This window comes from Salvia splendens, chromosome 19 (assembly GCF_004379255.2).
Source record: "Salvia splendens isolate huo1 chromosome 19, SspV2, whole genome shotgun sequence".
Lineage (NCBI taxonomy): Eukaryota > Viridiplantae > Streptophyta > Magnoliopsida > Lamiales > Lamiaceae > Salvia > Salvia splendens.
Window position 1 is genome coordinate 14,478,745 of NC_056050.1, and position 11,838 is coordinate 14,490,582.

Below are 11,838 nucleotides of genomic sequence, written 5' to 3' on the forward strand. Positions count from 1 at the left end.
ATTATAGAAGCTTCTATTTGTTGGAGTATCAGAAAATATTAACTACAGAAATGATCTAAGAAGTACGGCACTTAGGGGTTTCTTGGTATGATGGAATGGAACAAGGAGGGAATGGAATAGAGATGAGAATGGAATGAGGATGGGAATGGTGATTCCATTCCATTCTTATGCTTGGTGAATGTAAGGAATACAAATGAAATGGAATTGTGTATATTGTGTGTGGTGTGTGCAATGTATGGATATAGTGTGTGTGAGCGCGCAATGTGTGTAGTGTGTGTGAACTGCAATGTGTGTGTAGTGTGGATTTTTTTTAATAATTAAAAATTCTAAAATTTTAGTTTTAATATAAAATTTAAAAATTATAAAATTGAGTGATATTGAATTTAAATAGCATATAATATGTTTTAAAATTTTATTAAAATCTAAAATAAGAAGAAAAGATAATGAAATGGAATGGAAAGGCCATTCCTTAGCTAAATGGAAGGAATGGCTATTCCCATGTAGAATGGAATGGTGATTCCTAACAAAGAAAAATAAAAATACCAAGCAAAGGAATGGAAATTCCATTCCACCATACCAAGTAGCCCCTAAATGTATACCTGTGTCGTATCCCCCAAAATCGTATGTGAGGAGGGATTTCCCCATGACCTAAGACTTCAGCAGGCTGCCGAGACAAGAAAACAACGATTCAGTTGTTCAATAGCTTCTTAATTTATGATGAACAGAGCATGCTTTACTATAGTTCGCACCTGACACAACATTGCTAGTAGTTTGTTTTCTTCACCACACCACACGGAGCACCAACAACATGATTCTCGACCTTTTACATGAGATACTCGATCAATGTTAAGCGGTAAATAGCAGCGCAAATATTTAGACTTAAAGGAACTCCAACAAAAATTGATTAGGAGCATAGCATGCCTTTTGACAAAGCAAAGCAAGATCTCTTGGTGCAATATCTAATCCTGAAAAATTGAACAACAATCAAATAATTCATTCATAAGGCTAGGAAAAACTACAATAAAAAATAAGTTGATAATAATCTTTATCCAAGACTGTACATCTACACTCGAGGTTTTATGGATCTCTGTCTCTTGATGTACAAGTTGGTATTAGTTATACAGTGGCATTGAGTTCAAATTAACCATTGGGTAGCTTCTAGAGTATTAGATTGATTCATATAATTATTGATATTAAGCTCGTTGCCTCCTTTACTAAAATAAATACCATCGCTTGCAAAAATCATATTTATTCATGCTGGAGCTCTACAAACACATAAGCAGAACCCTTGAATCCATGATCTATTGGATTCAAACAGTAAATACTGAAGTTGTTATTGCCAAACATATGAAGACTTCGACTGATCATACTATTCCTGTCTGACACCTAAAGAAGTAGCACTTATCATTACCATGAGAAGCAGCCACAGCAGACATTGTTGCAACTTCTATTGCAGCGGAAGATGATACACCTTTGCCCTCCGGGACACCAGAAATCACCTTTAAAGATTTTCAAATTTAGCTTCTGCTGATAGTTCTACTTGCACGGAGGCCACAAAAATTAACAGAATCAACTGAAAACAACATTTTCCATCTATTTTAAACAGAGAATAAACCATAGTAGAGAAATCGTCAGCAACTACAGCATGATGCAAAATCAGAAACTTTGTTTTCTGTTGCGAAATTCTCTAGTTTGACAGCTCCATGTGGATCTTTTTGGTCATCAGAAACCGACCCTGTAATATTTACTATTTTTTCCATTAACCAATTTTATTCCATTGTCTTCTTACGCAGTTATGCTACTATATATTTAAATAAACTGCTTATGAATTTAAATGAATATTGAACATAAACCAACCCTCTTAAAACTACAGGGACAGAGCGGTTAGCCTACTAACATTCAAATGTGACTACCACCCCATTGCTAGTTTATTCTCTCTTATGAATTCTCTCTTACTTTATTCTCTCACTACCACCCCATTGCTAGTTTATTCTCTCTTATGAATTCTCTCTTACTTTATTCTCTCACTACCACCCCATTGCTAGTTTATTCTCTCTTATGAATTCTCTCTTACTTTATTCTCTCTACTTTTTCCTCTCTCGTACTTTATCATCTTTTTATTTAATACACATCATTTTCTTAATCTCCGTGCCAGAAAGAAATGCTTGAACGGAGGGAGTACTATTTTTTTTCCATTAAACAGTTTAATTCCGTTGTCTTACTTCTTATGCAATTATGCTACTATATATTTAAATAAACTGCTTATGACTTCAAATGAATAATGAAGATAGTCCAACCCTCTTAAAACTACAGGGACAGAGCAGTTAGCCTACTAACGTTCAAATGTGACTTACCACCCCATTGCTAGTGGTATTATTCCCTAAGAGAATCTCTAGCAAATAAATATCATTTTTCCTATTATCCGTCTATACATGATGGTCGCCGGTCTTGTTCAAAACATACTTACTACAAGAAAGAAACCCGAGACGGTACTACAATTTTGTTCTATACTATCAAACAATGTCTTGGTTTTGGTATGTAGAGCACAATCAGTTTATGTGATTAAGTTCATGGTATGCCAGACATTATTATCATAAATCTACTCAAACCATCAGTTCACAGAAGCAGAAGACAACATTCCCAGTAGCAGTTGTTATGCACTAAAGCATTTCCCAATTAGGAGTATAATAATAATGCCCATAACGTCAGATCTTTACCAGATAAGTCGATATGTAAAATGTGGAAGCCAATAAGTCATGAGATAATCAACAGAAGTCAATATATAAAATGTGAATTGAGAGTAAAAATAAGACTCTCTCCATTTTTATTGCTAGTAGCCAAGTACCTTCTCCAAGAATGCAAGACGATCAACTGTCAACGCATCTGTTTGAATGGCTCCAATATCTAATAGCACCTGCAGAGAATTAAAATTACATTTATTATACAGTCTACATGAGTTTGACAACAGATCTTCCAAAAGATCCACTCTACATTGCTAGCATCCGACAAACAAGGTTTGATTTTTATGCAAACGCAACTTTTCTTTCTATCTAGAGCGGCACACCTTCTAGAGGCACAGTATACATAGCTTTTGTACCTCCAAGCATATTAAGTCTTGGATACAAAAAATGGGGGAAGGTAGGGGATTGACCTTCCGGATGAAAAGTTTAGGTGACTCTATCTCTGTGGTAAAAATGTGCTCTGAAGCAGCTGTAACCACGTGAATTTCATGTCCTAGCAGGATGAGATTGCGAACCACCTGCACATAAGCAACATTTGAAAAATAATCAGCATCAATTTATGAACTTCCAAAGTAGCCATAAATGCTACGAAATGATATTTTTCTGTGTGCAAAAGCAAAGAAGATATCATACAGATAAATGATACCTTCTCTTCTTCTCTTTTGTTAAGGAAATCAAAGGTATTTTTTAATCCAAGAAAGAAATGAAATGTATACATTTAGACAAGCCGTCCACTCCAAAAGAAACAATGAAACTACAAGACTAAAATTCTGATCTCTAAGTATACAGCAAGCCGCAACTTATTTGGTAAGACTCTTTTCCTCCAACCATAGGGTAGGGGTTTGAGTCACCACGACCAATGAGGTAATAGAGAACAATTATTACTCCTTTAAATGAAAAAATGACCCGCATGACTGCATGAGCCATGAGAGGCCCAGACGAGACCAAACAATGGCAAGGATAGTACAATGATGAAACTTTGTTAGAGAAGGAAAAGTGGAGAACTAGGTTGCAGGAAGAAGGATTCCGTAAAAAAATTGCAAGGAAGAAAGTCCCTCACCCACCTCGTGAAAGTCACCAATGCCCACAGTTTCAAGTAAACCAAACAAGTCATCCATTGATATTCCCGAAACCTCACCATTAAGGTTAATCCCCGCACTTGGGAGCCTATGGATGAAGACATGATCTCCCTGGATCCCATTGGATTTCATTTGGAAGAGCCCCCCTCCCCCTTGGCTCTTTCTTAAGAACATTGGTTTTAAAAATGAGTGATTGTCCTTCTTCGACCCTTACTTCCCAAAGTATCTCCTTCCCTAACTTGGACATAAACAGTTTGAGTAGACTCTATAAATGCATTTCCCTAACTTGTGCTCCCTAAAAGTAAATTAAGCCCTACAATAACTGAACACCCACCTTCATTTCTCCGAACAATATCTGATCATCTACGATACATGTTTCGTCATTTCAAGCTGAACTTCATTTTCAATCTAACTACTCTAAGCATTAGTGAATTGTTAATAATTAAAAAAAAAGAGTATCAGTTTCATCCTCAGAAATAATATCTCTCATAAGTTGAAAGCTAGAACTCAATCAAACTCAAAGAAACTAATGAAACCAAAGTAATAGGTAATGCACATCTACACATTTAAGAAGAGATTGATAAACATTCAACATTGCCAAAATAAATTAGAAGAACAACAGAAATGGTGGTAGCTAAAAGAGAACCTCGGCAACACGGGTGGCATGGCCAAATCCATGGCAGGTGACATAGTAGGCAAAAACAAGAGGCTTTTTTGGCCCCATTTCTTCCTGCATCTCTTTTTCTATTGGATCCACTAGCAGATTTGCAGATTCGCTTTTCTCTCTCTGTGTGTCTGTAGCCAAACACCAACCTCTCAACATCTTCTTCCTTTTTAATTTTCAGTAATGATTTAAGGGTTTTTGGCCTTACAAATAAAAAACTTTCCCCAGATTCCGATTTTTCCCACAAACTGTTCGAGTTTGGATTTTAAAACCACGAACTTTCACTTCGTTCGCTATTTCCCAACCCGACCCGAATAACACATTTCCGGTGTAGAATTGTCCAACGTGGACAGCCGCAAAAATGACTTGGATGTCGGTTTTATGGCCCTTAAACGACGTCGTTTTACACTCAAATCACATTTAAACACTACACGACTCTCCTAAACCCTAAAATTCGCGAAAATCGATCTTAAATTGGAGGTCTGATTTTGTTCATCCTCACTTCGAATTCGGCCATCTTCGTTCCATCTCAGGTAGGCAAATCAATTTTGTGAGTTTTTGGGTGGTTACAGTCTATCTTCGTGACCGTCCTCACAAACCGTAGGTCGATTCCTTTCATAAATAAGTTGTTTGGGGTGGTCGAAGTACAGAAGAATCGAAGCCACGCCGGCGACGGGGATGGGTAGCAACGCGCCACCGCGGTGGAGGCTGCACAAGGCCAGCTGCAGTGATGGCGACGGAAGATCGTTGCCAGTTGAGACCACGTGAATTGAACAGGATCTAGAAGAGGACGGAGGCTGGACGTGAGCTTCCCCGGCGGCTGCATCTGATCGTGAGGGCGGGCGAGAAAGAGAAATGAAAGAGAGATGGGAACAGAGTTGTAGGCAGCGGCGTGAGACAGCGGAGTCAGGGACGCCGGCGATGGCGCTGAACCCGCCGTGAATTCGGCGGAGACAACAGCGCTGCGCGCGGCTGTGCAGTGTGCAGAGAGAAATGGGGAAGAGATGTGGAGATGTTTATGTCTTTTGTTTAAGTTGTCATTTATTAAGAAAGAAATTGTGAGTGTATGTAGCATTTTGCCAAATAGGATTAAGTAATCACTTTAATGACAAATAGGATTAAATTGACACATAGATAAATCGGGTTTGGCTGTTGATCCGCCGGGGAAATAGCGAACGAAGTGAAACTTCGTGGTTTTAAAATCCAATCTCATAGTTCGTGGAAAAAATCAGAATTCAGAGAAAGTTTTTTATTTTTGAAGCCAAAAAACCATGATTTAATTATTCATCTTCTTCGAACTTCTATTAAATTAAATATACGTTTTAATTTAAGATTTTGCACAGTAGAAATATCATAATTGTATTCAAATGGTTAATTGTGGTTTGGGCTGAGCATATTTAAGAAATGGAAGTGGCCGGAGATTGGAAAATAGGATACAGAAGCCGCGGGAGATGTAGACTTCAGTCTTCAGCTCTTCTCCCATCTTAAGAGATTTTTTAAAATAAAATTGGAGTATATTTTATAGACAAGAGTGAAAGGATATTCAGATATTATACTCAACAAATTAACTATTATTAGTATGATATTGGACAAAATTTAATATTTTCCTTAAACTTTAAAAATGTCAAAAAAAATCATTTACATATTAATTTTCTATGATCGGTCATCTTTAAAATTGACGTGGCACATTTGATACTATGTGGCACATTTTCTATGATCGGTAAAAACACCGACGTTTATTGGAAAAGCACTGAAGTTAGAATCAAATATGATATTTCCTAGAACTGAGGTTGATATATTGCTAACTCACCCTTAAATTATTAACTATAATTAAATAATATACATTTAATCATAAAATCAAGGTAGAAGATCATTCATCTCGTTGGGGTTTGGTTCCCTTTGCACAGCGGAAGACGTGCACATAACAAATAAATCAGATAAGGATCTATTTGACCGATTATGCGATTAATCAATTCACGTGTTAAATAGATAATTGCATACTAGAACGCAAATAATTCATGCTCAAAAAATATAAATCCTAAACTTGAATACTGCGGTTTAGAATTACCGATTTGATTCTCCAAAGATTCGTCGATTGCTTGCGCCTTCTCCACGATGATCTTCACCACGGATCTTCTGACTTGTTCCCGAACTGTATTCCGATATCAGGGTGGGTTGATCTTATCAAAATACTAGGACTCGAATAAAGAGACAGAACTTTCTCACGGAGGAGAGCTGAAAATCTCACGAAGGAGAACTTAATAAGAAAAATCGTCCCCTTCTTAAATATGGGATTGGACGAAATTTTCATAACAATTAAATCTTAATTCCGTCTCCTCTATCCTCCTATTTATATTAAGTTACATATTGGGCCCAGTCAGGGATCTATGGAAAGTTTTAGATATGGGCTCCCCAATTAGCTTTTTACTAATTAAATTGAACTCACAATTTAATACAAGCTTATATTGGAATATTACGAGCAACAACTACAGAAGTAATATTGACCTCCCCATCCAAATCCGAAATTACAAGAAATCCGGGTTTCCGTTTTGACTTTCATTTCCAACGCTTAAGATATAAACGTCCATTAATTAATTAATGTCTGCTATGGACTTAATTAATTAATACCTTTTAATTCCAAGAGTGGACTTAGCAAGAAACATTTATTTATTATTCATGGAATACTTAAATTTCAACTGGCCAGTTTCCGAATAATAAAACCTTGTTTCACGCTCCTTTTAGGACATTATCAAACGAGACTCACCTCGCGCACGATTCAACATAATAGCAATCCTAGCACCGCTAGATATTAATTACCACTACCCAAGATATCAGGATTATTGGGTTGTGAAAAACATGCACCATTTGATAAGTCAAAGTAATGCATAATCAATAACGTAGGTTCAATTGCTAATGTATGTTAATAAAGAAATAGTTATTTATCGATGCCTAGTATTCTAGTAGATAGCTCCTCACTCGCCGTTCGCTGCTCCGCGGAGTCCTTGCGGCATTCTTCGGGCTCCGCTGTCTCCACTGTCACGACGGAAACCTCGTCACCGGACAGCCCATCGTTTAAGCTAAGTCCTCTACTTTCTCATTATTTGTGTGTTCTTAAATTTGATCGAAGCATGTGGTGTGAAAATGCTTAACTGTGGTATTATCTCACTGGAATTGGTCTTTGGCTATGGTATCATTCTGGTTGCTATTTTCTGTTATGCTTATTGAGGTGATTGGAGAGATTCTTGATCGAAGGCGTCAATTTCTGAGTTCTTCTAAGTTCTTGTTCTTGGCTACCTACTGTGTTTGCCTAAACATGATGCATAGAGGGTTTACCTGTTAAAAGTTGCAGTTGCCCTGATTTTCAGCTCTTGAATCTCAAGAGCTCTTACTCTCAACTTGCTATGTTAATTGGAGCTGTTGTATTACTTTTTATGATTCTCTTCTGCAGCAAATCCTCTCTTTTATGATTCTGCAGCAACTTTAACTGCAATTTGGTGGTGTACTAGTAGATAAGGACTATTGCATTTATGTTATTTGTTGGTTTTGCAGGTGTTCATGGTGGAGCAGAACGTTGGGAGAGGATTTGCAGGAGCCCTTGCCCCTTTTTGGCAAGATATTTTGGTCTATCTTGGAAAGTTTGCTGCTTCTTTTTCTTTACTTAGGGGACAGCTAGTTTTAGTACCTCCAAGGTTTTTATTTGATCTTTTTTTTTCATGTTACAGGTGCTGGGAAGAGGAGCTGGCTCGTACGTTGACTCATTTCGAACAAAAGGGCCGAGCTAAGGGCTTGGGCCTGAGGAGAAGGTCCAAAAGTGCAAGCTACATACCAATATAATTTCTTAAGCTCTTGTGGCCCATACTTGTCTATTTTGTAATAGCATCCATAATTCCTTTTTCTTAAACTCATAAAGCCACATGTAATTATGTAAGCTAAAGCGTAGTTTGGGATGTAGTCGAACATTCTAGTTCGGGAATGAACTCTTCATATTCTTCCTCGATGTTTGTTATGTTTCATAAATATAGGTAATTGTTTTAGTTCAATCGGCGCCCTCTTTATTTTTGCTTCGCGAAACATCATCACTTAAGTATCAACAAAAGTAACGAGTTCTATTTATTTCAACATAAAAGAAAGTGATACTTTTTCCAAAGTTCGGTAGAACTCTTAAAACTTAAGCAATAAAAGGGCGGGTATTACATACGAATACCAAAAAAGAGTATAATTACATTCTGAAATATCATTGTACTAAAGATACATTATTTGTTACTCAAGCCATTTTTTCTTTGTGTTTTTCACAGAGAGACGGTTTGGAAAATGGAGTTGGTTTGGGAGAAGATGAAATTGTGTAATTGATTTAGTGTTGTTGTGTTGATTGTTGCATTATTTGACTTTATTATTATTCTTCAACTTATTTTTTCTATTGATCAAATGCTACTTAATTTTGTGATTTTATGTTGATATGAAAATTCGAAGCTTTATTAGCTTCAATGCATGTTAATACATCTATTTTGTGCATTAGTTTTTTTTCAATTTTTTTTTGTTTTATTTTATAGTTATCTTATTTTTCATCTTTCCGTCAATTTAATTTTCTCCATTCAAGTTAGTAAATGTTTATTCTTAAATGTTATATTCCTTGTGTTCTAATTAAGTTGGTTCAAAACTTTTGAAGTATAAGATTTTGTATACAAAACGTTGATTAAGTATACATATGTTAATATAAATGTCGTTAGTTGCGCAATGCACAAGGGTTATAGTAGATATTTAAAATTAATTATTGATATCACACTTTGAAACATCAAATGACGAAAAGTAATTAACTAATATTATAATTATATGAAAATAATTAACTAATATTATAATTTTATGAATACGTATAAACATTAAAAAAAGAATATATTACATTTGAAAAATCCTCCATTGTCCAAGTATTATCTTGCATTTGAAATTGTTATGATTTTTGTTTCCAATATTTTGCTAAATATGTCTTCTAATGTGTACGTTGGTTTAATCTTGTCTCCTAATAATTGTTTAAATTTCCAATGTTGTACACAAGTAATACTAAAGGACTGGATATGTGTTGGCATTATTCATGTTAACAAGTAATAACTCCAATATTACTTTTACGATTAATATTTACAAATAACTTTCACAATTATTCATTTTATTTAATCTTTGAGTTGTCCGTAGGATATTAACAATGCTACTATTAATTGTACTACTTCGTATTTATAAATAATTATTTAAAAAGTGATAAACCCAATAATAAATTTAAATATATTTGCGTATCGCATGGTTGGAAGTATTGATGTTTGGTTTCTTGAGTTTAATTTTATAAAGTTCAATTAATGTTTTGTTTTATATTTTATGCTAGAATTTTTTGTTGATATGAAAATTTGAAGCATTATTAGCTCCAATACAAGTTTGTACATTTATTTTATGCATTAGTTATCCTCAAATTTTATTTGTTGTTTTTTATATTTATCTTATTTTTCCTCTTTGTCAATTTTAATTTCCTCTATTTAACTCAATAAATATTTATTCTTAAATATTATACTCTCGCTGTCCCAACTAAGTTGGTACACAAAACTTTTGGGTATGGAGACATGGAGTTTCTAAAATAATTTCTTTTATTCACATCTTGCACGAAGTAAAGGATTTACTACGAATGTCGTCAGCTGCGCAACGCGCTGGGGATGTACTAGTAAGTAATAAAAGTGAAGTGAGATAATTAATACGGGATGAACCAAAATCGAAAACTGAAACATATAATAAGGGACGGAGGAAGTATTAAAATTCAACAACGTATTATTGTTATTATATTAAAACAAAAATACACCGTATTTATGGGCGAGCAGAAGGTGGTTTAAAATTGAAAGACGGTTAAGAGTCCTTCCCGCCAATCACAGAACACACACTCTCTTAACCCATAACAGATTTCTCAATATCAACGTCGTTGAATTATGCATTATTAAGAAATCTTAGTGGAAACACTCGCAACTTGGAGAATATTGTAAGCTGAATGAATTTATCCGTTTCCACCACCTTTCTCGCTAGTTTCGATACATATATCCTTTTCTTTTATTCGATTTCAGTTTTCGCCTCATCGCATTAAATATTACTACAAGTCTACAATCATTTCTTTTCTTGATCAAAAAATGATCAACAGTATATGCTCTTGATTAGGGTTTTGCAGTCTTGCACTTGCAGCGCGATGACGAATTCTTCAATAAAGGGGAAGAAACAAATATCTAGTCCGCGAGCAGCTACCGTCGAAGGAGAGCCATCTGATTTTTGGTTCCGGGCCTATGAGGCTCGAACCGATGAAGACTATTCTGTAATTAAGTACTTTTATGTTTGGTTTCAATCTCGTATTTTGTTTCGTTTTAATTATTTCATTTTCGATCTTTTCTTGTAGGCGGCAGCATGGCTGAGAGCAGCATGCCTCTGTGAGAGCCATGAAATTGAGAGGTGAATATCATTTTTATTTTAGAGGGAAAAAAATCATGGACTAATTATCAATGTTTATTGTTGAGTCTCCTCTATAACTGCAGAAATACCGAGGACTTAAAAAGGCAGTTTGCTGAAAAGGTATAAATGAAATGAACATAGAATTATTATAATTATTCCAAAAATGAATGGTAAATTTGTTAATTTATTTGTGCAGGAATTCTTTGGATTGAGAAAGAGATGCGACGTCGAACTGGGGAATAACTGCAAATGCATTCTAATGGTACGATAACGAAACAATCTCTTGATTTCGTATGTATATATACATATAATCTCTTCATCAGGTGAAGGAGGAAAAAAACAATTTATTATCGAAACGCGTAGTTGGAACGCTGGGCTTGCACATTCGATACTTCGCAGATGGGCAAACATTTCCAGATGTAGAGACGACACTTAATCTAAAAGTAAACAGTAATTACATTCAACTAATTCACGAACTTATAAAAATTGATTTGATTTTCATTGATGAAATTTTAATGTACAGAAAGGGATTATGCCTAAGCCTTCGAGGCATGTGGAGAGAAGAGCCTCTGACAGGTACGGCTATATTTTAAACCTTTGCGTGGTTAAATCCGAGCGGAGACGGGGGCACGCCACCGGGATGCTACAACATGCGATTTCCATTGCAAAGGAGGGAGGTATTAAGAAGGTGTTTCTACATGTGTATGAAGATAATGAAGCTGCAGTGAAATTGTATGAGAAGGTGGGGTTCAAGGCTGTTGAAGCAGCAAATTACTCTTCTGCTCCAATCTTGTTGCTGTTTTTTCTGGTTTATTAGCTTTCGTTTATTGGGAAACTTGTTGCTAAGTCTCACCACATACTTCTCTTAGTCATGTAGAATGTTGCTAAG

At 35.5% G+C, this 11,838-nt stretch overlaps 2 protein-coding genes and 1 long non-coding RNA gene across 5 annotated transcripts; 2 read left to right on the forward strand and 1 right to left on the reverse strand.

Moving 5' to 3' along the window:
• Window positions 1–317: 317 nt before the first annotated feature.
• LOC121778417 (L-arabinokinase-like) lies at window positions 318–4,644 on the reverse strand. 3 transcript variants are annotated; one of them, XM_042175771.1, is made up of 7 exons: window positions 4,467–4,644; window positions 3,152–3,259; window positions 2,846–2,914; window positions 1,412–1,499; window positions 922–965; window positions 750–820; window positions 318–664 (listed from the first exon to the last, which is right to left on the reverse strand). In XM_042175771.1, the coding sequence occupies exons 1-6, from the start codon at window positions 4,641–4,643 to the stop codon at window positions 764–766; spliced, it is 543 nt and encodes a 180-aa protein (XP_042031705.1). In that variant the 5' UTR covers window position 4,644; the 3' UTR covers window positions 318–664; window positions 750–763. The 3 variants fall into 3 exon arrangements, 2 of the variants coding, with proteins under 2 accessions (XP_042031705.1, XP_042031704.1); XM_042175770.1 differs by having other exon boundaries at window positions 3,098–3,259; XR_006045667.1 differs by having other exon boundaries at window positions 750–965; window positions 3,098–3,259.
• A 270-nt stretch (window positions 4,645–4,914) lies between these two features.
• Window positions 4,915–5,590, forward strand: LOC121778427. The gene is made up of 2 exons (XR_006045671.1): window positions 4,915–5,017; window positions 5,089–5,590. It is a non-coding gene; the product is annotated as an uncharacterized LOC121778427 (long non-coding RNA).
• A 4,855-nt stretch (window positions 5,591–10,445) lies between these two features.
• Window positions 10,446–11,838, forward strand: LOC121778413. The gene is made up of 7 exons (XM_042175766.1): window positions 10,446–10,491; window positions 10,665–10,815; window positions 10,897–10,949; window positions 11,033–11,069; window positions 11,146–11,211; window positions 11,273–11,392; window positions 11,473–11,838. Exons 2-7 carry the CDS (start codon window positions 10,693–10,695, stop codon window positions 11,764–11,766), a joined length of 693 nt encoding a protein of 230 aa, XP_042031700.1. The 5' UTR covers window positions 10,446–10,491; window positions 10,665–10,692; the 3' UTR covers window positions 11,767–11,838.

What these genes read in the sequence shown, in the direction of transcription:
- LOC121778417 (XM_042175770.1), bottom strand. Translation starts at nt 4,643, where the DNA reads ATGTTGAGAGGTTGGTGTTTGGCTACAGACACACAGAGAGAGAAAAGC. An exon ending in AAGACTTAATATGCTTGGAG is followed by an intron (nt 2,915 to 3,097) that starts GTACAAAAGCTA and finishes AATTCTCTGCAG; the next exon opens with GTGCTATTAGATATTGGAGC. An exon ending in GTCTTGCATTCTTGGAGAAG is followed by an intron (nt 1,500 to 2,845) that starts GTACTTGGCTAC and finishes AAATCTTTAAAG; the next exon opens with GTGATTTCTGGTGTCCCGGA.
- LOC121778413 (XM_042175766.1), top strand. Translation starts at nt 10,693, where the DNA reads ATGACGAATTCTTCAATAAAGGGGAAGAAACAAATATCTAGTCCGCGA. An exon ending in ACTGCAAATGCATTCTAATG is followed by an intron (nt 11,212 to 11,272) that starts GTACGATAACGA and finishes TCTCTTCATCAG; the next exon opens with GTGAAGGAGGAAAAAAACAA. An exon ending in AGACGACACTTAATCTAAAA is followed by an intron (nt 11,393 to 11,472) that starts GTAAACAGTAAT and finishes TTTAATGTACAG; the next exon opens with AAAGGGATTATGCCTAAGCC.